The sequence below is a fragment of the Galleria mellonella genome, unplaced genomic scaffold (assembly GCF_026898425.1).
Source record: "Galleria mellonella isolate WM207_F2 unplaced genomic scaffold, CSIRO_AGI_GalMel_v1 utg172, whole genome shotgun sequence".
NCBI lineage: Eukaryota > Metazoa > Arthropoda > Insecta > Lepidoptera > Pyralidae > Galleria > Galleria mellonella.
In genome coordinates, this window is record NW_026442015.1 from 263,227 (window position 1) to 291,156 (window position 27,930).

The window sequence follows — 27,930 nt, forward strand, 5'->3', positions numbered from 1 at the left end:
ACTGACAAATCAAAATTACAAATCACACAAATCAAGTTGGTCGCTGTAATATTATTTTAGAAAAGCAAATTTTTACATAATTTATAAATTCTTAAAGTATGGAAGGTTCCCAATCTTTGGAGACGCAGACCAGTGACATGGAACTGATGAAAAAGATGGAGGACGACCATTTAAGACTTCAAAGACAAGTATACTTATATTCTATATTTTTCCATAGATTAGTAGTAGCTACATTACCTAGACAAACAGCACACAAAACTATTGCTAGACACGTTTTCCTTAGCATATTTAATGAGAAAGAACCAAACACTTGTTGTCTCTTTTTATCTCATACCAGTGATATAGATTAGTTTGCGATTTATCTAAACGATATAAAATAAAATAAAAATAAACTACATTTTTAAAAGTATTTAAAATATTTATTTATTCTTTATTGCACCAGTTATAAAATAATACAAAGAGATATGTTTCAGTAGTAACAGCACATTTAATAATAAATACATTTCAATAAATAATATTTTATTCAAATTGACTCTTTTTTTTATTTAATATACCGCCTCGTAGAAATCATAATAAATCTAAAGTAGTATATAGTTGACCATAACAGTAGACATTGAATCGTGTGAACTAATAATACAAAATATGCCAGTAATTCATATAAGCTACGGAAAACCATAAAATACAAATAATTGCATAGAATAGTCACGACTCGTAATTAATCAAACTAATGTATATAAATGAATCTCTATCATTGACTAATATTGTATGTATGTATTTGCGAACGGGTACACTTTTCTATATATTATTATATTATATGGATATCCCCATATAATAAAATAATATAACTTACCGCCGTAATATAAAAATCTTTTCTATGGTACAATCCATAACTTTAAAAGAAAGAAAGTTAATACTTTTTTTCAACTTACGGCAACCACTTGAATTCTGCCGTTAGATCATTAAATACTAGGTACAATAAAAATTGTGGGATAAAAAAAGAAAGAATTATTACAGTGCGTGTGTAAGTTAAAACAGTCTAATTCAGCAGTTTACTTGAATAGATTCTAAGCATTTTTAAAGGTAAAAGCTTAATATTAAAACTGTGTATACTTTTAGTTTAATAAATAAACTGGAAATACTGGATAAGTACAAATATGGGCTCAAAATATCGGCTACCGCTTTATCTAAATCTACTAGATACCCCATAATGTCTTCCCGAATTTTTACTCATTATGTCGCAGCAACACTATCTTCGTCTTCAAACTGCGAGTATTTATTTGCTAATTTTATTTTTTAGTTCGTTTAAATAATTAATTAAATTTAATTCATGTTACATTAGAATTTTAACACGACAATTATTACTTGCAAACTATCAATTTCTTAAACAATGTGGTTAATTATAACTAACTTTTCCATAAAAGGTACGAATGATACAAATTGACCGACTCCATCGAACTATGGGTGTGCATCCTCAGTTTAGACGCCAAGATCAACTATTGAGGACTCTCAAGAAGGAATATATCAATCTAATCAAAGACTTAAAGGTGAGTTATTATGATTTGAGTAACTAAACTGATTATATATTAGAAATATTCTATATTTTTCACTACAAATATACCACTATAAGAATCAATTGACTTTAACCTATATTGTAATTTTTTGGTATGTTCACTTTCATAACTATTTTTTTATTGAAATTAAATATTATTAGCTGACTCCAATAAAGAATAAAAATCCGAATTTTACTATTCTCTTATGTGTAACATAATAGACGTCATCATCATCATCATCATCATCATATCAGCCGTTATCTGTTTACTGCTGAACATAGACCTCCTCCATAGTCTGTTATAATGAATAGGGCAATTCCTTCAGACAGATCTGTAATAGATATATTTCTTTTTAATTGCCACTTATTTTCAAATGAACTCGTACTAATTATAAAATATCAAATTTAAAATGTCTTACAACCTCTTCAGTGATGAAAACAACTGCTAAAAAGTCAAATTAATCTAATAAATGACGGTAGACTCGCCAAACGAAATGAAGCTGAAAGATGACTCCTCTCATCCCACGTTTGATCTAAATATATTCTGCGAAATGCGAGCATTTCGAGTGTTAAGCTAAGTCCACAGCTGCAATCTAACCTGTGACCTATCAAATCCGACCACCAGTTACCCAATAATCGCGTAAACCACTCTCTTATTGTGTGCTACGGAGTCTCCAATAACTGGATCAAAAACCGCTATTATTAGCTTTTTGTTTTCTTAAGTTACATCACTATGAATACTGCGTTACGTTTATCACTACGATAATACTCGACTATTGCCTCTAACTTGTGAGCAAATTGGTTTATTTTATAAAACTAATTTAACTTCCGAACTAGACAGTAACCAATGATGTAACAAAAAGGGCTCAAAACATTCTGACAGTGACATATAGGACAAGTCTGTAAGGTCGTGGATTCGGTGTTAGATCACCAAAAGTTTCCACTTATCGCATACTAACTTTGACAACTTCCCAAACACGTAGCCTCCTTTCCAGTCACACTTTTGTTCCCCTATTCTGGCACATTTTTTATTGTTATTTTTATTAGTGGAGAAAAAAGAAGTAAGAATTTTTATGGTATATGAACCATAAAAATTCCTACTTCTTTTTTCTTTATGTAATATAAAGGAGTCTTTCATTTATATAAATCATTTTTCTCTTTAACTAACATCAGTTGTCTGTAGACCCGGCGTGAGTAGAAATAGATATATTCTTGTATTATCAAAATTTGTTTAAGATTTTATAATTATTATGTCAGCTGTTAACTGTCTACAACTGAACATAAGCCTTCCCCATAAGTTGCCAGTAGTTGCCACGCTTGGCAAGCGGGTTGGCAACCGCAGTTAGGCTTTTAAAGATGTTTTAAGAGGGACGCTGCTGCCCATCCCTCGCCCTCCCTTAGTCGTCTCTTACGACACCCACGGAAAAGGAAGGGGTGGTCCATTCTATGCCGAGGCACACACAGCGATGTTTAAAATTACCTATTATCTACTAAATATTTTTATAAACATTTATTTTTCAAAATAAAAAGTGATAGTGTGTCTACCGGCTAACATTTTTAGATTATTTTTTAGAAATCAGTAATTGTAAATAAAATAAGTATCTCTAATTACATAAATCTTTTATACCTAACTACTACTTACCTCCTTTTAGATTACAATCGTGATAATTTCGTAAAGTTTTTATAACATAAAAAACTTATATCACTGAAGTCGTAATCTCACTACTTCGTGGTATACTGCAATAACTAATTTCTAATCTTAAATAATAAAATATATGCATACCGTTATAAAATGTACACGAAAATACCTGCAGAAGTATCAAAATTTGTATTAATATGGCTTTTATGTATTAATGTTAGACGACGTTTCGACTACGTTGCACAAGCGATGCTTTATTAGTCGAACGTCGGATGAGATGAATATTTTATAAAGCCATTAAATAACTCGTGTTTGGACTCGGCAAACGATATTAATAAATGTGTACTAAACGTGGCACTTTATGAAGCCAAAATAATAAATTATTTCAAATGTTTGGCTGAATTGGCGAACTTGTATAGACAAACGTAGTCTAGAACGGCACCTCATGAATCGACGCACCTGGAAAACGACGTCATAAAGTAGAAATACTCAGGACCACTGGGTCGCAGGTGACAATACTACACAACAGTATGAGGAAATATAGGTAGAAATATTATACAGTTAATAATATAATGTATTGTTCCCGTCTGTAGGCAATATTTACTACAACTATCAAGACCATAAGACACACCACAACAGTTTATTTCCATAGTGTATAAAAAAGAAACAGTGTGCTATGTACTAAAATTATAAATCTTCTACTTTTTAAAGTTGGTTAAAACAATAATACTTCGTCTGTAGTTAAAACAGTTTCTTTGGAAACGTCTTTAATGTTCCTTCTCTTCTCAATATTTGTTTTTTTTTTTGTTATTGTGTAGTGTAATAACCAACCTAAATTTCTTTCTCTATAAACATTGAAGTTGACGGTAATGTTGCGGGTTATATTGAGACGACAAGATGTGTGAAAATGTATATTTCCAATGGCTCGGTTATAACTGACAAAATTAAGAAATAAAAAAGATCTTATATACTAAATACAAATATAGGCAATTAATACAAAACTAGTGGGCCTATATATTGACCTAATACATGCAGTGCTAAATTAACAATTAATAAATTTCTTAGTAAACCAACAATTTTATTGCACTACACGCATGAACATAGATATGACTCCATAGGTAACAAGAAATGAAACAATAATGTAATATAGTTTTAAAAAATTTCATTATATTAAAGAAAATAGTGTACAAATTAAATATTTGTGTAGGTACCTACAGAAAGCCGCCTACCTTTCTCGCTCGCCCGAAAGAGAAACCGTAACTTTTTATTACGCCACTCTTAATAAAAGGCGCAGTGAGAACAAACGAATTTAATTCTACTTATATTTAGAATGATAGTAGATAATAAAAACAATTTAACAATAATGAAAATTAAAGGTTATTTCACTACGCCAATATTCTCAACAGTAGTGTTTATAATAAAGTGTAAGCAGTAATAATATTGTAATAAATAATAGTATGAATTAATTAAAAAATAATCTTTTTGAAATGAGTTCTACAAAACTTCGAAGATAATTTATATTATCTACTTAAAGTAATATACAATTATTACTTAAGTAAAAACTTTCGATGGATTTTTACGGACGAGAAGTATAAAATTTATTATGTTCGGTGAGAAACCTTTATTTCACCTTGATAGAGAGATTAACAGTCTGTGTCTCAATTCATACTTTTTAATGAAAGTCAAGAATTCTGTAATATAATTCTTTAATTATACTATAAAATTAAATAATAAAACACTATGGGGCCTTCACATTCAAAAGTTGCAACTAAATGAAGATCTGCGGCGTACATATGTTGTTGTTTTTTTATTATTTAAAATTTTCCTCTTGTCGCCGCAACTAATTTATGTAATTCTGTTAATGTCGTACGCAGAGTTAATACAGTATACTAATATCGGGACTGCTAGATTAGTTTATTTTAGTTACTTTTATAGTATACTATCCTATTTAATATTATACTGAGGTAAAGCGGCCGATATTCAAAGCATATTTGTATTACAAAAACGTGCAATTTACACGATTTATTCTATGGGAACTCGTGAATCACTAGGAAAAAAATTTCAAGGAATAAATGTTCTCACCGTAGCTTCATAATTCATATAAGTACGCAAACATTTTGTATATACGTAGAAATCTTCAACTGTTTCTTAAAAACAGCGATCTCAATAATCTTAACAATAGATACAAATACAAACTAACTGTTCCGAAATATCATTTAAAAAAATCTAATAGGCCTTTTTTGGGAATGGGTATTAAATGTTATAATAAGATACCGAAGAATATTTTGGATGACCTTTTAATAAATTTAAAATTGTTATTAAAAACACTTATTAAACAAAACCTATTCGTACTAAACGATTACTTGAATGACAAACGTGCATGGTGTTAGTCGATCATGAACTTTGGACTTATTTACTTACTAATGGGCTTTTTTATAGACCATGTAATTTTAGACATAGTTAACAAAGACTTAAAAGAGTATCTGTTGAGTTAAATGACGATTTTAAAGTGCTTGTAAACAAGTATATTTGAATAAAGATAATTTTAATTTGATTATCATTAAACTTTACTCTACTGGGAATAACAAACACGCCAACGGGTAACCTTAGGATAAGTGATAATAAACGCTATGTTATACTGCGTCGCCCTATCACTTTCCACTTATGTTACTGCACCATGTTTCTATTACTTGTGTGAGTGTGATACGTCCTAATATCACCGCCTTTCTATACATGAAATGTAAACAAATGTCTTTCACTCCATAGAATTAAGTAATGTGTCAATATTTTTTTTATAACACAAGGGCAAACAAGCATATGACTCACCTGAGGGTAAGTGACTACCGCCGCCCAAGAGCACCCGCTACACCAGAGGAATTACAGGTGTACTGCCAGCCTTTTAAAAAGATTATGCTCTTTTCTTGAAGATTATGATGTCATATCGTTTCGAAAATACTGCAGCTCAAAGTTTATTCGAAAGCGTGATTATGCGTAGAAAGAAGAAAGTACCTTAAAAACGCACGGTGGAAGATCGTCACTTATCTAGGTTTTTTTTTACAACACAGGGGGCAAACGAGCATGCAACTCACCTGGTGGTAAGTGACTACCGCCGCCCATGATCACCCACAACACTAACGCCATTGCGGATGTGCTGCCGGCCTTTTCAAAAGGAATATGCTCTTTTCTTGAAGGTTATGTTGTCGTATCGGTTCTAAAATACTGCTGCTGAAAGTTGATTCCAAAGAGTGGTTGTGCGTGGAAGAAAGTGCTTTGAAAAACGCACGGTAGAGGACCGCCACTCGTCCAGATGGTTGTGATGAAACTTTAGTTTGTAGCGGGTTGTACGACGATTGTTGCAATTATTGCGTAAATTTTATCATTGAGAAACACAATTCGTTGTTATATACATAACTGATTCTTATCACGATGACTTAATTATTTTGAGCTTGTCGTTATTTCAACCCTATTTTGAGTTATGGTCACTGTTACGATATAATTGATTATATAATATAATTCTATAAATAATTATGTATCTTAAATAAAAATACATCACCCAAAATCTTAAAAGTTTTGCAATTCCACGTTAATACACAACTGCGTTTTAATTTGAAATAAGAATGTAGTTCAATGTAATGTGTCTCAAAAATATACGCTTCTTCATCGGTATACTTTGCTGCGATTAAAATTACCGCTTTTTTTGCAAACCAAAATTTACTTTTCGAAGTAATTCCAATGAAATTATATCCTAACTACTATATACAGTTGTCATTTTTTTATAAAATTCTGCGATATATATTCGTATTCGAAAATAAAAACTTTTACAGTTTGTCTATATTGGCCAGGAACTTAAACTCCCGTAACATTCGCCAGACCATGACTAAAACATTTTACCGACGTTGCAGAATGTTTTCCAATAGCGAAAATAACCAATATATTTACAAATAACAATCGACTCACCGTCTTTGTTGCAAAATATCGCATACAAACATATTCTTGTTGAAAATACATGGTACGATATATTGTACGTGACAGCCAAATGAACCATGAATATCGAAAATTAATCAAGATTTAAACATTCTGAACCATCACAAACGTTACTACTTTTCATCAGATGGGTCATCAGCTCGATTGTCGTAGGTATTCAGTCGTATGGAAAATTAGACTAACCTATGCATATCGAAATTAACACCTGTATCTTTTACAGCTTATCCGTCTTTAAGTTTTGGTTGTTGTTGGTTTGTAAGCAATCTACTAAATATTTTTAAAACTACTCAAGCACGTATATCGAACTTGTAATTTTGGTAGGCAGAATTTAGAATCAGTGGCGTATATGTTATATCCCTGATGGGGAATAGGTTTATCATCGAACTCGCAACTTTGGTTATAACTAAATTGAGTTCATATCTCTGTATAAAAAGCAAGCTGTACGTATACAGACTTTCAATATATACATAACTCTGTATATATAGAAAGTGCATAATTATGTAGTAAAATATATTTATGGTAATAAGGATAATATTCTATATTCAGTTCCATTCATAGAATGGATGGCAGGCAAAGTCGTAATAATCTTCCGTATATTGATTGTACCAATTTGCTACAGATAGCGAGGTCTGGAGCGCACAAGAAAAAGGACAAGCGAATGAGAAGTGAGCTCACGAGAGCACTGCTGATTAGAATTAAAACAGAATTCGATTGCGAAGGTTAGTTTTGTATATCATGGTGTATATATTGAATTAATTATTCGAACATTTTGTACTAGAAGTATTCTACTAATACTAATATAAAGAAAAGTATAACTTAGGCTGGCAGCACACCTGCAATGCCGCTGTTGTGGGTGATCATGGGCGGCGGTAGTCACTTACCATCAGGTGAGCCGCATGCTCGTTTGCTCCCTGTGTTGTAAAAAAAAAGGTATTATTTTGTCTATGGAATAAGAATGAAAAATTTAATAGTTTCGCAATTGCTAATAAAATCTAGGAAAAAATTTTTATAAATACATAGGATAAATAAAATTATGGAATGTATTTATATATAAAGATTATGCATTTCTTAAAAAATTGAGAGTATTTTCCTTTTTGAAGCTGTTTAAAAATCCGAAATTGTATGTAAATAATGTAAAAGCAAGTATTTCTTGTAAATAGATTTAAATTTATTGTATTATTCTAGCTGGTCTAACCACGATGCATCAGATCGATGGTTTGCTCCATGACAACAGCAAGGAAATGTTATCACTGAGAAAACGCACCAATGCCAATGAAGGGCAGGTAAGTTTATGATTATTCAGAAGTTTCACATTAAGTTACTCCGAATTTAATTTCTTTCTTAGACCATGTATAATGTAATGATAAAATTATTTATTTAAGAAATATTGTACATAAGATACAAGAACCTGTATCTGACTTTTTTTTTTATACCACTGAGGTGGTAAACAAGCATACGGCCCACCTGATGGTAAGCAGTTACCGTAGCCTATGAAAAAAAAAGCCTTATTTGAAGTTCAATTACAACAAAACGTCTTTATTATTTAAAAATTAATTTGATTCATTTAATTTTGAATGCCGAATATTGAATATATGTTAATTAATGTGGGCTATGTTCAACGTATATCAATAAAAATAACGTAACTCATTTTAAAATCAGTTTTTAAACTAATAAAACTTTTTGAAGACATTACCCGTTTACGTAACCTATATTATGTAATAATGATATAGATATTTATTCTTCTTAGAATTAGATAGAGACTTAGAATGATAAACAAATTTAAATTCCATCCTACAGACATGTATTGCGCCATACACAAAATACTGCTCAGACTGTATATAAGTACATTATACCTCATTTTGACATCTTCAGTCGAAGATAGTTTTTTATAAAATTAATGAATAATCTTATATTTTTAAACACTTCATTTACCTTTTATCATCAGTTATAATACTTCGTAAAGTTTTAAAAATTTCTTAATGTTAAAAACTCAAACTCAAGAACATACCAAAAATTTTAAAGAAACCGATATATACTCACTGCAGTATAATTATAGTTGAGGGTGTAATACTTAAATGGCCAAAGTTACAATAAATAAAAATATAGGTTCTCAACTCCACTTTTCATTATAATTTTAAAAAATATACCGTTAAGATTATTTTATCACACTTAAGTGGCTGAAAAAATTTAAAACATAAACAGATTATACCTTAGTATAATGCATAAGGTATTTTATACACCAATTAGGAGTAATCCGCAGCTTCACCCATAGTCGTATCGTGATGTTAAATATCCTTCCTCATGAAATCAGCTATCATATACAAAAAGAATTTTTCAAATTCGCCTAGTACCTAGTTCTACAGACTAGCGCGTTCAAACAAACATAAATCTTATTTTTTATTACATTAGTATAAATTCAAGTAAGTGAAACTGAATATAGTAGTTTATAATAATAATAAGATTAGTAAAAATTTAATACAATTCCTTACATATTCCAATTTAAAGATTGAAAAACGAAGACAACAAAGTGAAAATCGACTGGTATCAATGGAGAACCGGCTAGAAGCTGCCAAGCTAAGGTTTAACGCTGTACAGTATGAAAACAAGAAGATTAGAGAGGAGATTGAACACATGTTGAAAGATAGGTAAGTAGTGTCTCAAAAAATAAAAAAATTTAGACCTCATAGAATTCTCATAGTTAAGTAATATCGGTATCGAACCCTAAGTCTAAGGGAAAACTATGCCTCTCTTTGTGTGTTCTACCGCTTGTATTATGTACCACTTTACCATCGCTTATTTCTTTGGTGAAAACGTTCAATATAATTAGGAAACTTTTCTTCAAAAGATGATCGATTTCGATTTCAACATGTAGAGTTCTAGTTAAAAAAATTTTAAGAAATATTTCACTCTATATAAACAATGATTATCAATTTTGCAGAGCAGCGTTCAATCAGGCGTGGGACAAATTGATGGGTGCGCTGAGTAAAGGAAAGAAATTCCTCATAGATTTATTCGAATCATCTACATTAGCATATGACCAGAGGGACGAATGGTGCACTAAGTTGCGCTCTCTACAGGAGAAGGGAAAGATGGACCAATCACTTCAAGTTCAGGTAATTAAAACTATTTTATGTTACGTAATAAATTAAATAGATTAAAATCGAAAGCTAATTTTTTTAAGCTACTTAAAACGTACCAATAAGTTATCAGAATATATAATGGTAATAGTAATCGTCACTTACACACATTAACGACACCATGAACATTATAAAAAATACTGTGACCCCATGGTCTCTCATGAGTCAACATTCTTGAGAACTAAAATATAAATGAAAAAACAGTTCCATCAAAACGTATCTTTCAATGTACTAGCTCTTATTGCATATCGTATAGGATTTGTGATCCATTTGTCTAAATCCGTCTTTGTTGAATATCAACAATGATGTATTAATAATAGATATTACACTATACTACAAAACTGATACTAAAATAAGTAGAACAGCGGACTCATTGTTCTCGCAGAGAACATAATCCGAAATAGTATATTTAGTTTACATATATTTCAGCGCCAATCAATTTCAAGCACCAAGTACTGAAACATTATTATAAACTCATACCCATGTATTTAGCAAAATTTTTGAAGAAGCATAGAAAAATTATCTTGGGTAAGACTGACAAAATCCAAAATCATTCAAAGAGAAATGTTACTAGTACAGCACTCTTTTTAAGTCAGTCTATTAACAAAAGTCGCCCAGTCGTGGTGAAATTTTGTATAAATATTGTATTTAGGATGAGGAAGGAAATAGGTTACAATATATAAAGAGGTTGGGCAAGAGAGAAAAGTTCAAATAATCCCAATGAAAATAATTGTGACCAAACTTCTTCCTCAAGCATTATCACTCACTAGTGCTCCACCGATGTATACTGATAGATGAAACAAAATTACCATTCCCTATTCATAGTTCAAAAATAACGCCAAGCATATGCAATTCTACGCCATTATTTATTACAAAAGGTCTACACATTACTCCACTACGTTTCACTCGGTAGTAATATAGAAATACAGTTTAAAATAACACGATATACCACTCAACGATACTTACACTACACCACAATAAAATACTTAATTGCAAGTTTTTGCTGCAACACATTATTACTAAATTAGTAGAACGAACCAGAGAATGCACTATAATGCCTACAATGTAATTAAATATTATAATATTTTATATTTTATATATATAATAATATTTTAAAAACTACTCGTAACTATTTATTTTTCCTTAAGAAATATTGAGGTTTTTCTCAAGTGTTACGGTCATGAGAGCATATCAATCTAAATGACCATTTTTCGCGGAAAATATCTAATAATATAATCCAACGTGACGGATAAACATATTAGTACTGTCATTAGGATTAATTTGATAATGCTTTCATTACCAGAGAGTTAGCTGGAAGTTTAAATTTTGATTGATATCAAAATTAAAATTTCCAATTAATTCTGATGATATCTGATAATAGAATCCAACTCATGACTTATTATATATTTGCCCCCCAGTGAAGCTTAACAATGTAGAAATCCCTCAAGCAGACAATGTAAAATATTTAGGTCTGTACCTGGATAGACGACTTACCTGGCAAAAACATATAATGACCAAACGCAAACAATTGGGTTTACAAATGCGAAAGCTTTACTGGTTATTAGGTCACCAGTCACAATTGTCTCTGAGCAATAAACTGCTTCTATACAAGACGGTACTAAAACCTATCTGGACCTATGGAATCCAGCTCTGGGGAACAGCGTCTCATTCCAATGTCGAGATTTTACAAAGATTCCAAAATAAAATGCTGAGAATAATAACTAATGCTCCTTGGTTTGTCACAAACGAGCAACTACATCATGACCTAAAAATTGGAACTGTAAGACAGGAAATACTACAATACACACAATCCTACAAGGAGAGGATAACAAAACACCCTAACAGACTGGCAAGAGATCTTATGGACGTAAATTACACAACTCGCAGACTGAAACGCAGAATGCCCCAAGACATGATTCTATAAAATAAAGTAAGATGCGACTCAAGTCGCATACTGAGCACGCCATTAAAGTATAAATCAAAATACTATTTATTGTCCCAGCAAGGAGACAGATCGTAGTATATACAAAAACAAAAAAAAAAAAATCTCATGACTTATAAGCCTATAAAACAGGGTAACATGCCACTAGGCCATGACGCCCTCATAAATTCATAATAATTCAATTCTTCCACTAATAATTAAGGATCAAACACAATCAGGTAGAATGATGTGCTATGCTGTGACAATCAATTGATTTACTTTTAATTGATGTGTAGGATCGCAAGGAATTAAATTCAACCTTACACTAATATAATTACAGTTAAAACTCAAATAAAGCTCGAACACTAATGATGTTTAATACTATTAATTAATCATGGACATATCACGCCATTGATTCTAGAATTACAATATTGACAGCACGCACGTTAGTAAGTGTATATTGTAATTAAATCTTTATTAAACAGAAAACATAATGGTTTACTACCCCGACACGTAAGAACCATAAATCATATCTGGTCATTACAATCGGACTATAACTATCTCTTTAAATAAATGGTGATGCTAAATACTGTTAACATGTTAAAATACTCCAATAAACAATAGTAAAGTTACTCCTAGCATGATGAAAAACAACTGAAATCTTTATTTACTTATTTGCCTATTTACTCGTTCACTCGTTCACTCGTTCACTTGTTCACTCGTCCACTCGTTCACTCGTCCACTCGTTTACTTGTTTACTTATTTACTTATTTATTTAACACTTTATTGTACCAACAACAAAAGGCGGTCTTATTGCTAAGCAATCTCTTACTACTTTATTACATTATTTAAAGATTAAATAGTGTTTAAAACTTTAGCTTGCTGGAGTATAGCAACATCGCAATTATATGTCAAATATTCAAAGAAAATTTAACATTTTTCAATCTTTCTAATTATATAAAAACTAGCAGAGGCTAGTGAACTAAAACATTAATCGTGCAATAATATTCTTATAATACTGCTCACTACTTATAACACACTAGCCATGTGGTTTGTTATATTCCTATTATATTTTACTTTGTACTTTTTCTCCTTATTTTTCCCTTAGCCGCCTCTTACATCGTTACGAAATTAACAATATAATAACGTGAACAAATTTTTATCTCGAAGGTGAAAAATATTTCATGTTATTATTTATTCAATCGATTAGGTGAACTTTACAATTTCCTAATATGCTCACCTAGGAAAAATATTCGGTACGAGAACAAATACATGGAAAATATAAAAAAAAATATAAACAATATTTAATACGGGTAATATGAAATATTTTAAATGTTGTTAATTTAGCCAAATTATTTATATGCTTCTTTATTGTATAGGAAATGCGGGAACTACAAAAATATTTTGACCATGAAATGAAATTATACAATTTCTTGGCAAAAAAGGGTATCATAAGAATTAACAAAAAGCAAGAGCAGAAAGAAGAAGAACAGAAAATAAAGGAAGAAGAAAAACTAGAGAGAGAATATAATAAACATTGCAAAATCTTGACAGAAATTCATGTAAGTTTTATTATATATTATATATTTGAAAATGAAATATTTGTCATGTTTTTTGTAACTTTATGTTTAACATCATTTACATATAGATTTAGCTTCTAGTAACAAAACATAACGAGAACGTACATTGGTTTTTTATATTAACCTTTAAAAAATTTAATCCCTTGTCTCTTAACTTTCTGACATTGTTTAAAAGAATAAAAATCTGATAACATTGTAAATATAAATAAATAACGAATTTGGCACATATATAAAATGCGATTAAAAAACGTACTATTTAATAAAATTTGTTTGCTCCTTTGTAACGATGTAAACATTGTTAAAACCTTTGAATAAAACAACCTACCTCTTTTTAAAAAAAAGTACATTTAAAAGTACATTTGACCTATGTCTAAGAAAATACTTTACTATTCAATGTTCCTTCTATCGAAATTGGCTTACCCATTATAAATGTATGGAAACCGCTAGCTGAACTAGTCCGATCTTGGCGAGTTATCTAGTACCTCTAGTTTCTAACGACAGCTTCGTAACAGAAATATTAAGAATTCATAAACTATGTATTAATATATTTGTTATTAATAGGGAAAAGCATCTGGAAGTCTTGGCTAGATTTACTACGAACAGATAAAATAAATATATTTAGCAGACAATAATTATCTTCTCGATAAGACAAACTTTCATAAAGATCACAAAGTTAGAGCTCTATGTGATAATCTTAGTGGTAATGGTTTATCACGCTATCTATGATATGTATATATGTACAAAAAAAAACATAATTGTGAATCCAATACCTAGTACACCCAACATATAAGTTCGTCTAGTTTAGGACTATAAACCGCTTTATGCCTAGCATTAATATGTACCTAATAAAAATATGTAGCTTTCCATTTCCACTTTACTACATCACTTTTAATAAAATGACGTATTACGTTAGTCTAGTGATATGACAAATTACTGCAATAAATATATTTGTAATATTTTATCATTCCGTCATTTTTTGCGATCTCCCTGGCGCAGTGTCAGACACGTGGCTTTTCGTTAATGAGGTCCCGGGTTCAATTCTCGATTGGACCAATCTAAAAAGCAAACTTTTCTAAATTGATTCGAGTCGGAGTATTCTTCGTTATGCCCAATTTTTTCGCTACATGTTTCCCCATAACGCAGAGTATTCTAGTTTGTCGTTTAGATGATTAGTGTTATTGCGTGGTACACATTTATTGTACCACTACATTTTTTCAATAAGAATACGTAATAGGTTAGAATATTCGACATTTTTTAGTGTTTTCATAATATTGTTAAGTATTTCATAAATTCCTCATTTTTCTAAAACATAGATACGAGTATAATACATAATTTTAATTTATCAGAATTATACAAATGAAGTAAACACGAAAAAAATAATCATGAATTTCCAAGATATAGAACATACCAACTTCTCTATGTATAAACTGCTGACAGAGTATTGCGCGGAGAATGAAGTGCTCAATCGTGAGCTTAACCGCGTCAGACAACTAGTAGGTCAGTATGTAATATTAATAGATACCATTCAATTGACGTGATAGGCTTCACACAAACGCATTTGTATTCACAAATGAAATACCCACAGTAGCTTATTCCAGCTCAGGTATTTACATACATGATTGAATCATGCGTAATAATAGATATAGTTATAATCTAATCTATGTACGGTTATTACCGTAGTGAGAGGTCATTTTACACCACAGACTAAATAAGCGTAATATGGACCACCGATAAAAAGGTGGTACCTGGTAAAAAGGCTACTGAAGCCTATAAACGCAAACATTACGCGCTTACTGCCAGCCCTAAAGTCCTTTTATCAAAATTATTAAAAAAAATGTCTGTAAAGAAACAACGACTTCGAATTTAATAAAATTTATATAGGACCAACAGGTCTACTCTTAAATCTAATATCAATATCGATCCAATCTATTGCTAATGTCAATTTTATAATATTCATGAAACAACAATTAGGAATTACTCGTAAATTATAATTAGGATCAGTTTACAATAGATTACATTGGCAAGAGCATCTATCAGAACAATATGGAGACAATATGTCGCTAGCTAGACAATTCGAGAGTGCAAAACATCTCAATTTCAATATCAATTTCTTGGAATTTGTTTCAAGAGTAACCCCACAGCACATCGATTACAGAAAGAATTATCGAAATTGCTTTAAAATTGACTATAAAAAAATGAAAATTCAGCATATTAACAATTCTATTCAAGGTCTAAAATTGAAACAATACCTACCTAACTACTAATTATATTCATTTAGTTGATCGTCGAGACTGGAATGAAATGATGGAAGCCAGAAGAACGGAGAAGTTGCAAGCGTTGAGGGATGACTTGGAGAATAAAAAGAAAATTACAAATGAATTGAGAGGCAGACTAGAAGAAAAAAATCTATTATTAAATGATACAATGGCAAAAATAGAAGAAATTTTCAAGTAAGGAATTAAATTTAATTAAAATTAGTAATTGTATGTATCTAAACTATATTAATTTTATTTTATTTAATGACGAATATAAAAGCTCATAAGTACTTAATTCTTTAAGGATAAGTCACTTCTTTAAGATTTTAATGATTTCTTTTATTTCGATCTTTTTTATTTAGCAGTATAATTGGAAAAATATAATATTCAAACATATCAAGAAAAGATAGAGTTGCAAGAGCGTGAAATATTAATAATTATAAGTATTGAACATATTTTTACATTTTACTAGTTTTTACCCGAATTTCGTCCGCGTAACTTGAACAGAAAACCTATATCCTACTCATATCAAACACTACGTTTATGTTAAATTTTATAATGATTACCTAACAACATTGATGCCTTATCAATAAAAAAAGGAAGTAACTAGCGAACAAAATAATTATCACAATGATATTTTAAGGTAAGTTCTAAGTAAAGATTTTATATTATCAGTGTACTAACATATTGTAATGTTAATATTCATGAATTATAATTTTCGCCTGTATAAAATTCAATAATTGTGTTAGAGGCTTTTTTTTACTAAACATTGTTTTTAATCTCGAGAGAATTTTATGTCTGTCAATATAATTCCATAACAAAAAATATAATTTAACCAATTTTAATGAAAATGTTACCATATTACACCTATTACGTAATGCGCTGTCACACAAAAAAGAAAAATAACAGTTTTCTATAAAACCTAAAATATTATTTTTTAGATTAACATATAGTATATCATATAAGAAGATTTATTTTGTGTTTGTTATAAACATAAAAAAATCTTTACTCTCTATAATATTCATCATCATCATTCATCATTTCAGTCATTTTTCGTACACTGCTGGACATAGACCAACATAGACTACAATAAGAAACAGTCCTGAGCCACCTGCATTCACTGATACCCTACAATGCATTTTAGGTCCTCATTCCATATAGTGGGAGATCGTCCTACACTGCGTTTGCGCATACGGGATCGCCACTCAAAAATCGGACTTAACTATTGGGACAAATTGTCCCAAGTATACATACTCGTCGACAATGTCGAGCATAATGTTCTCAATCATAACCGGTATAGGTGTGACATGGACATTGGACATGATTTTAGTCTAATCCATGTTCATTTTAAACCAACCTATTGAGAAACACCATTGAGATCATTAAGCATAGTATTCAAATCCTTCGGGAATTCAGCCATGATTACTATGTCATTGGAAATCAAAAGTGAGTGATATATTATATGTGCCATTGATGTTTATACCATATCTTTTACAGTCCAAGAGTTTAAAAACATCTTCCAGTGCAGCTATGAAGAGTTTTGGGGATATGATTTAACCCATCTTACACCTTTCAGCACTAGAATGGGTTTTGTACTCTGGTTCGATATTCAGATAGATATCGTAACCTTACTGTACATAACTTACACGTACTTCAACACTTCGATATACTGGCACCGCTGAAGAGACTGTAGTACCGCCCATGTCTCGACAAAATAAAAATGGCTGTCTCACAGTTCACAAATACCAGACTTAGCGGCAGATAATACTCTTCGGTCTTCTGTATAATGTGCCGTACTGTATGTATATGGTCTGTGGTGCTAAAGCCCTTCCGTAAGCCAGCTTGTTTGGGTGGCTAGAAGTCATTGAGTTTGTACGTAAGACGATTGGTCAGGGCATTCGAAAACAGTACTTAGACGCGATTCAGAAGAGATATCGGTCCATAGTTCTTAATTAAGGTATTGTCACCCTTCTTGAAGAACACCGCGTGTCTACCGCATTTCTGCTCCACGCCTCGGATGTAACACTGTTATGAATGACGAAATTCAATAACTTCTGAAGGACTACAAGTACCGGTTTTCCACCCGCTCTGCTGTAATTCCGTCTTCCTACGGTGCCTTGACGTTTTTAAGCTGTTTAAAAGCCATTTCAATTCCTGCAAAATGACATCCGGGATGTCATCGGTATAGTATCGAGTGACTTTAGCTCTTTGGTCGTTATTTGCATTAGTATGCAATGTTGACGACGTTGTGTACAGCTGTCCATAGAACTTCTCAATCTCACTCAAAATCTCAGACGTGGCAAAAACTATATCTTCGGTTTCGATATTAAACTTTGTCTGTTGACTTCACCTAATAGCCAAATCTCTGGCAAACACTTTGGAGCCTTGATTCCGCTCAATTGACTGTTCAATACATATAGTATTGAACTGGCGTATGTCACGTCAGTTCATTTAGAGATTTGCCTATTAAGCTACCTATATTCTGACGCAGACGTTGAAGACTGGGAACATAATTTACGCCGTTTCTTCAAAGAATCTAGAGTGCAATCAGAGAGTTATTTGTGTTCTTTTTAAGCGTTGGAACTTCCAAAATTTAACTCCTACTGCTTGGTCAAGATCCACTAACATATTATTGATATGGTCCGCTATTTCACAGCTCTTTATAATATTAATTTGGATGAAAAATCATGTACTTACTTTATTTTAATGAACAACTATTATTAACAATCAACTATTATTTTAATTTAAAAATTAAACTACTAAATTGAAAAAAAAATGTTTCAAATCGGTGTATGTTAGGACAGAGGACAGGATTATTAGGTAACAAACATAAAAATAATACAATCGAATTGAGAACCACTTTTTTTTTAATCAGTTGTAAAAATAAAAGCATCTTTTATTTATTACTGAATTGTTGAACGATTTTACAATTGAAAAGAAGTACTTACACACACTACAAACATAATGAGCCATCATTCTTTTCAATCTCAAACAGACCCAATTAATGCTAAAAATTTAGCATTTAAAATATTATATCCACTGTAGATGTCACTATGTATTTATCTATTCTGTAATGTGTCACTTTATTTGTATATAAAAATTTAACAAAATACCTCATCACCTTAAATATAATAGTAACTCAGTCATATTTGTTTTACTTCAATAGTCTATTGAAAAAATGAATAAATGCTCGTTTAATTTTTTTTACATAATTGAACTTTAGTAATGTTACTATATGTCAAGGACCTCTACAATATTACTTCCCCCTCCCCCCCACCCCAGGGGGAGGCTTAGTTTCAGCAGTGGACAATTAAGGGCTGGTATTATATAATGATAATACATTCTAACTCTTACCTGCGACTTCGTGCACGTATCTATGGGTGTAATACACACATCAAAGAAATCTAAATCTAAATCTAAGCAACACATACAAATTTAAATTTTACAATGTATTTTCGCATTAAATCCTTAGTATTTTCTTATTTATATTATTTTTTAATGCTTTTTTTATATTAAACAACTTTTTTTTTTATTTGTTTTTTGAATAATCTTAATTAACAATAATTACGAGTAAATACTGTTTGTACGTAGTACAAAGTAAGGTGCCTAATCAACTAAACTTAAATTAAATGGTTGTATAAAAATTGCATAAATTAATACAAAGTGTGACCTCCTCTGTTATGGAGAACTTGCTGGCACTGATTATTCATAAAATCGATGAGACTGATAATGTTATTCTGCGGCAATTGCTCCCAATGAAATTTTAATAAGTCCATCAGTTGTTGGGTTGTTGTCACTCCATCCAAGTCCTTTAAAAAACGTCTCTGGAGCATGTCCTATGCATGCTCCATGGGGTTGAGGTCTGGCGATTGTGCAGGCCAAGGCAATACCAGGATGTTTTCCCTTGCCAAGTACTCCCGTGTGTGCAAAGCTGTATGCGAACGCGCATTCTCATGCATCAACCTGAAATCGGAGCCAAGCGTTTGTGTGAATGGACGGACATAAGGCCTTAGACCATCCTCAACGTAATTTACAGCGTTTATGTTACCATTTACAAAAACGAACTCAGTTCGTCTGAGTTCATAAAACCCGCCTATACAATACCTGTTGAGCTTCTTGCAGTCAGTTGTATGTATCGATCTTGCCATGTGGTTGTACACATTCCTCGATCTGGATGCTGCTCAGCAGGATATCCCGTGTTAACGTAACGCTGATGAAGACGGCAAATAACGCTTCTGTTGACACCAAAATACCGAGATGCCTGAGATTAACTTCTTACCGCTTGCAACATCCCTACAGCTCTTTGCATTTCATTTACGTTCAAATGACGTCGCTCCGTGACGTCTCAAATTTGTTCAAAACTTTTTTCAAATTATTGTTTAAATCATTAAATTGATACAGAATACTAAATTTTAATAAGCAAAGAAAACTCTATAAAATCGAACAAATGCATTCGCTTTTAAATTTGTGAAAAAAACAAAATGTGACTCGATTTTTTTACAACCAGCCAGTATGTCCTGTAGATCAAAAAAGTTTACATAGATATTACCTACTTGGTAAGAAATGATATAATAGTTGATTAATAATTTGAAATAGTATGTATTGCTTAGACTTCTTTGATGTGTTTATAATATGGAATATATCGATTGTCGTGAATTTAATAGTAGCTTATCTCTTTCTCTTTCCCAAATAGTAAATGTATACCAAATTGCATAAAAAATAATATCATAAGTAATAAGTTTACTTTTACATTTATATTATTACCAACTGTATCCCGTGGCTTTGTTTGCGTATTAAAGTATCCTATGCGGTTATAATAAAATCTAATCGTGTACCTTTCATTCAAATCAATCTAATAGTGTTTATATGAAAGAATAACAAACTTGCCTTTCATGCATACATTCGCGTTTATAATAATAGTTAAATTTAAAATTTCGTGGATTATCGTCAAGCACTTAGCACTTTTATCTTAAGTAATTTTAATCTTAACTGTTAAATTAAATATTAATTAAAGTCTGTTAATATAAACTTCAATCAGTATTTCTTAATAGAATTCTTGTCTACAGATACATAAATAGTATATATATCTCGGTGCATACAAACTATGTCTAGATCTGTGTACCTATTATTCATCTGTGTCAATGAAACATCCACATACATATCTGTGTATGCATATAACGGAAGTCGACGGCTGTAACTGACGCGTGTAATTCAGTTTTGATGGTAATGATCCGATGATTACAGCGTGGTATCATGGTTATTAAATTCATAAACACACATTTTAACCAGCTCTGAAAATTATACATTTACATGCAGCTAATGGAATTTGCTTCTAATTAAGTGACTTCTGAAAGCAAGATTTTCTCAAATCGTCTGTTTCTTTTTTGTTTCATTATTGGCTGGCCGATTTCTACGATTTTACCTTATGATAAAAATTATACTATGTATTAATCCAATTTAGTTATGGTCCATATAAGTACCAAATTTCTTTCAAATCCATTCAGCTATTGAAACGTGATTGAATAACAAACATTTAAACATTTGTACAATCCTTCAAATTTATAATATTAGTAAAACTACCTGGCGAATTCCATATGCTGGCAAAACCCCCTTATGGGGAAGGCTATGTTCAGCAGTGGACAGTTAACGGTTGATGCAAATTTTTTTAACGGCACAAAGTCCTACTTGTTGTGATGTAAATTCTGTTTGTAGACACGATTCGCCTATTTTATAGTTTACTAGCAACGCGCCTCGACTTTACATTTTTTTTTTTATAAAATATAACCCTTATTACTGACTAATAATGTAGTTCTTTATATAGTACATGAAATATTTTTTTAAATTGGTTAAGTGATTTTTGAGAATATCCATTCATCATCTTCCTACTCTTATCCCAATTATTATTTGAGGTCGGCGTAATATATTTTTTATCCTACAAAAAGATTTGGCTTATAGTTTTACAATCGGCCGCCTGCCTAACGTCAACCCTCTTTGGGAATGTATTTGCTGGTGGTTTCTGCCTACGGAATGGAGGAAAGAATTGAGAAAAAAAAAGAACGTTGGAAATGTGTAAGGAAAATTGGTAAATAACAGCAATAAGGGACTTATGTGAGCAAGGAGAGGAGAGGACACTGCAGTTACAGTAAGGACTGGGACACTGCAGCAGTACTGTAGCATACCCGTATGCTCTTATTTTAGAATCGGACGTATTTCTAGAGAAGAACACCCCTGACATTTTGAGATTATCCATTGCAAACAAAAAATCTTTCCTGTTTATAATATTATAAACCTCCTGTTTCCTGTTTATAATATTGATATCCTATGTTTATTTCACGATTAACATCATCCGCCATTTGCTACTCACCCCAACATTGTCACATGGTTTTTTAAAGCATCCTACAATGTTGCCCTATGCGGTTGTAAATTTTTAATGACTCCAAGATTCGTCAGTTTACGACTGCGTATTACTGAATGATGATTCAAATACATAGTATGTAAGTGAACTTTTCAGGACAATGTATCGTTATAGGATCTCATTACTTACATAACATTATTAATGTGAAATTGAGTTTGTTGACACCTTAACAACTCAAGCAGTCTTGATAAAATTTAGCATACACTTTATATTTGGAATGAAGAAGGGCATAGATTATAATATGTTGCCGAGAAAGAGGAGTCATCAGGATGATCTTCTGACCTGACCTATCGTCCGTCATTGGCACTCCACTAGCGTGTACCGATAACGCAGACGGGGTTATTATTCCATTTCATTCCATAAAAAAAAATATGTTGCCAGGTTAGTCGAAATACAAGGAAACAAAAGTTTTTCAAGTACAAAAATAAAAATAAATACATCTGGATAGAGTTACTCACGTTCACTTTTTGAAATCGGTTTAATAAATAAAAAAAATTCAATGTATGTAACACTATACCGCACTATTCTAAATTAAATAGCTAAAATCCAATTACAAATTAATCCATTTCTCTAATCGCTAATACAATCGGTAAAATAAATCTTTACAAAATCGAATCCATTCACCCGTGAGTGGCGAGTTGCTACTACTAGCACGTACCGGTACGTGATCAATTTTAAAACTAGTTTGCTAACGAAAGGTGAACCAAATGGATTGCTTGCCCCTACAATACAGGGATGTAGATTAGAACAACCTTTTTGCACTTTTATGTCTTTTTTCGGGCGGCGACTGAAAATTCGTAACGTTTGCTCTTTGGGCACGTAGTAATTACTTGCTAAGTGCTTTGGGCAAAAACCCATATGAGTACACTGAATTTCCACGATATTATTATTAAGTCATAAAATTATTGTTACGTATATTTTTATATTTTTTATATAATATTATTTACTAACTTTTGTCGTGTGATGCCGGCATAGAATGGGCCATCATTTCCCATCCCGTGGATGTCGTAAGAAGCGACTAAGAAAATTTAATGATCAAAGAATGGGCAGCAGCGTCCCTCTTAAAACATTACCAAACCCTAACTGCGGTTGCCAACCCGCCTGCCAAGCATGATATCTATTGGAAAAACTCTACTTATTACATTACATTAGTGGTTTTAATCATATTAATTAATGAAAATAGGTCGTGTGGTTCCGGCATAGAATAATTTACTCCTTCCTTTCCAATAGGAGTCGTAAAAGACGACTAAGGAAGGGCGAGAGTTGGCAGGAGTGTCTTGATTAAAACTCCTCTAAAGTCTAATTGCGGTTACCAATCCACCTGCCAAGCGTAGCAACTATTGACAAAACCCCCAAAAGCGAGACTTTTGTTCAGCAGTAAGCCGTTAAAGGCTGTTATGATGATGATATGAAATAAATTAATAAACACCACAACCTGGTTATGTTAACTAACAAATGTAACATATTATATATTACAAAATCTCCTTCTTGTGTTCTGAATCGTACAGGTCTGAAATACAAAATATTTTTATAAAGATTAATGTTTATAATTTTTCTTGTCACCTCTATTATACTACTGAGTGGTTTAAGCACTACCGTCCCACGATTTGGTATTCTTTCGAAATAATATTAAAAGAATTAAGAGAGTAGTTAGAAATATTATAGTATTATATTTATTAAAGTAAAGGGCTTTTCACTTGCTGCATTCAATGACTCTCCGCAAAATAATTGTATGTAGTTTGTCACAGTGATAACAATCAACAAAATTCTCTAATTACCTAACTAGAGATGTTTACTTTTTTATTTATTTATAACTCATGTATTAATCAAATAATCATCTAAGGTAATTTCTATGCCATAACACACTTGTACAAGAATGGCAACCCTGATAGTCACTGACAAGACTATTCGCTACTCAAATAAAAAGAAAAACAAAATGTATCCTAATAATGAACTGAAACGTTTATTATTTCTCGGAAAAAATATTGAGTCAATATTATAAATAACAATAACAGTAAGTATGCGTTCCTAAAACTCAATAGAAGTCATAATTACAAAATCAATAGACAACTTCCATACATAACTCGCTGTTAATTTAATTAATAAATTTATTTTAATTAACATAATAATTCCACTGACACAATTTCTCGCTCTTGTGTAGACATATTGTCATAACTTTTAATTGGCATCTATGTAATTGTAATAACAATCTATAATGACATAGATGAGAAAGTCGGTAGAGGGTGCCTCAACGAACATTGACTAAATAGATGATTAAAAAAAGAGACTTAATTAAAAATACCAGAAACCGACTGCATCTTTTGCGGTGACAGATGACCTCTTGGCAGTTTTTGCAGATTCCATTATAAAAAGATTGTCTTGATTAGGATTTTTAAAATTGAAAAAATCTAATTACGTAACCATAATTAATTTGATCTCACAATGATCTGTTTCCCTCAGTTACGTTTTAGCAATTTTTTACGTGATTTTAGTGACTTACTTCACACTCTCATAATGTAAAGGACCTCCAACTTGCTGGAGTTTTGTCGAGTGACCACAGAGTATTTGTGTTCAGATGTTTTTTGTTTGAGTTAAATCTTTTTATATTATTCTTGTTATTTATGTGTAATATGTCTTTTTTATATGTTATTGTACTCATGCTTTCCTGGGTGAGCATATTGGAAGACTGTAAGGCTCACCCAGTGGATGTTATAAATAAATAAATTGGAATCGAAACATCGACGCACTCAAATAAATTTTCACATCAACACCCTTACGGTGAGGTTGACATGAACACGATATTTATTAGTATTATCCACTAAATTAAACAATTGTCCAATTATATTCGCATATCCCAAAGAGAAAAAGACATGTATCTCAAAATAAAAGAGAATCTCAGGCCATATTTTTATAAATAGTAAAACCATATCGTTTAAATTTAAAAAAATCATATACTTAGCCAGATATTGTAATGATTTAAAAGAAAAAGAATAACCTACATTGTTTAATAATAAGGGCTTCTGTTGAGCTTTAGTTGAGCACTCCCATTTAAAACGTTGAGTAAACCCATTATATTTATAATTTAAATTACAACACAATCAGAATTTAAAGTTAAATAGCAAACTGTAGAGTTCATTTTTAACAAAATGCTATTTTATTAAAGTTACAATAGTGAAGATTCTAATTTATAATACAAAATATGTATTGTATACTAACACCCAACACCCGGCAGCAAAGTGTATTTTCACAGGTTACGCCTGGCGAGATGTTGACATCGGACATGTGAAGGCTGTCATAGATAACCATACGTTTCGCCACCGGACACCCAACAGAACATGTAAAAAGACACTTAGAATTGTAAGTTTACAGATACACACAATTGCAATAAAAAATGCTCAAAACTCTGCACTCTCAAGGGACTAAAATATATTTACGTTAAAACAAATTCAAGAGCCATTTTCTTGTGCTCTATCGTTATATTTTTGTTATAATAATTATATTGTTTCAGAATGTTAGATTGTTCGTTGGAACCGTTCCAAAACCTTCTTGGTAACAAGCAACCCTCACTGCGCCGACTGAACTTGACTTTGAGACTCATAACAGACAAAATTAAGGAGCACATAGAAACCGTTTATTATTATGTAAGTTTAAAACATTTTGATTTTCCTTTAAATATTTCTTTTTTAATATTTTCTGTGGCGGCTATACAGTTGCTTTGAAAGAAAATTATTTTCTTGAATGAGTGTACCTATATTTATTCAAAGGAAAAAGCGCACACGAACAGATGTCAAACAAGATCTAAAAATAAATGTATAAAACAAAGAATATGAAATATACATAATTAAAAAAAGTTAGCTGGTCAATTTGCAAGTATTATTAACAATTCGAAAAAACGTAAAAAATATCTATCTACACATAGTAGGTATATTAAAATAAATATATCGCAGCAAAACAGCGCTTATTGAGTGACGCGCCGCGTGAATTCTTTCTTAAAAATCCGCTTATAGAATGAACACTAATCATACGAACTAGTTATTTTATGATTATGGCTTTTATGGAATAATGATTTAAGAATTTATTTCGCAAAATAAATATAGATTCAACACGAGAGTAGACCAAATCTATTGCAAAATAATCATCAAAATTGATATAAAATTGGCGAATGCATAAAAACGCTAAAAACCCAAAAATCACTCAAAACTCAAAATGTATAGGTTTAGTAAATAACACAAAAGGAATAAATTAAAAGATTTTCTTTTTAATTATTAAGGAACGTTTTATACAAAAGAAAAGTGATAAGAGCAATACATCTCGTTTGAAGAAATATACTGTGCACGCAGAACAACGGCCGTCTTACACTCCTTTGCCTATCAACTTGATAATCCCTGGGGATCCATGTCCTTCGTAAGTATTTATGCTGACGTCAAGTTCCTTAATAGGGAGATAGAACACGAAATAGCATTACACACATCTCTTGCTTTATTTACTATAACAAATTATCCCATTCATTATGTCAGTTCTGTACAATTTTGAATTAAGTATATCACTCAAAAATATACCAAGGAAAACTGTAAAAAAACTAATTTTATTGACTATTCGACATGGAGACCTACTGGTCCCGAGAGAGATGAATGATACTGCTAGACTTCTACTAGCAACCCTACGCGGACAGGGAATAAAATACATTATTAATAATGTAGTCTAATAACCCCTTTGCTAACAATATACCCTGTCAGGTTGACCTCCATACGGTTCGCTCTGGAAACCATCGTGATTATTTTTTTAATTCGTCCCTATGGGCCAACTAACCTGCTTTTCTTACTCTCCTATCATCTCTCCCTAAGGCCTCCTAAGGCCCCGCCAGCTTATACCGATAGCGCAGGCGTATTATACCGCCATGATTACCCATCCTATTTTCAAAAAATCCCTACGCGGACGTGGGTTCGCTTTCACATTCACATTGTACTAAATAAACATTACATTAGGATGTGTAAATAAGTTAGAATAGAAAATAATGTTTGACATCATCTCAATAAAAACAATAGGAATTCTATATCTCTTAGTCTTATAGTCATGTCATCTGTCCAAGAACTACAGCCATAAATAACTACATTTCATATGAAAACGGTTTAAGGCGGCGTAAAAGTATTATAGTTTTGTTTAACTTTATTTATCTATGATATCAAACAAAATTTCTATTTAATTCAAACTGTTTTTTATAGATGTGTAGAGGCCCGTTGGATGTCCCGAGTAACCGATACTCAAGAAGTACCATTCAACCACAAGATGGCACTACAGGCGTTGACAGAGTTAAGCACAGACCCAGCTTTCATGACAAGCGACCGAGTCCACCCACTCACCGAGTGTCGAGTATCGCGCAGTCGACTTATACTAGCCCGCACGTACATGAGTTATTGAAATGAGCATTATCCAATAAACGTTATCTTTTT

At 31.6% G+C, this 27,930-nt stretch overlaps 1 protein-coding gene across 1 annotated transcript; it reads left to right on the forward strand.

The window, feature by feature from the left end:
• The first annotated feature begins 22 nt into the window (after positions 1 to 22).
• On the forward strand, positions 23 to 27,906 carry LOC113513840 (coiled-coil domain-containing protein 63-like). Its single transcript, XM_052893098.1, has 12 exons — positions 23 to 188; positions 1,422 to 1,544; positions 7,792 to 7,891; positions 8,358 to 8,455; positions 9,678 to 9,817; positions 10,111 to 10,285; positions 13,610 to 13,792; positions 15,157 to 15,307; positions 16,089 to 16,260; positions 25,989 to 26,121; positions 26,751 to 26,884; positions 27,703 to 27,906. The coding sequence occupies exons 1-12, from the start codon at positions 99 to 101 to the stop codon at positions 27,896 to 27,898; spliced, it is 1,695 nt and encodes a 564-aa protein (XP_052749058.1). The 5' UTR covers positions 23 to 98; the 3' UTR covers positions 27,899 to 27,906.
• Positions 27,907 to 27,930: the final 24 nt, after the last annotated feature.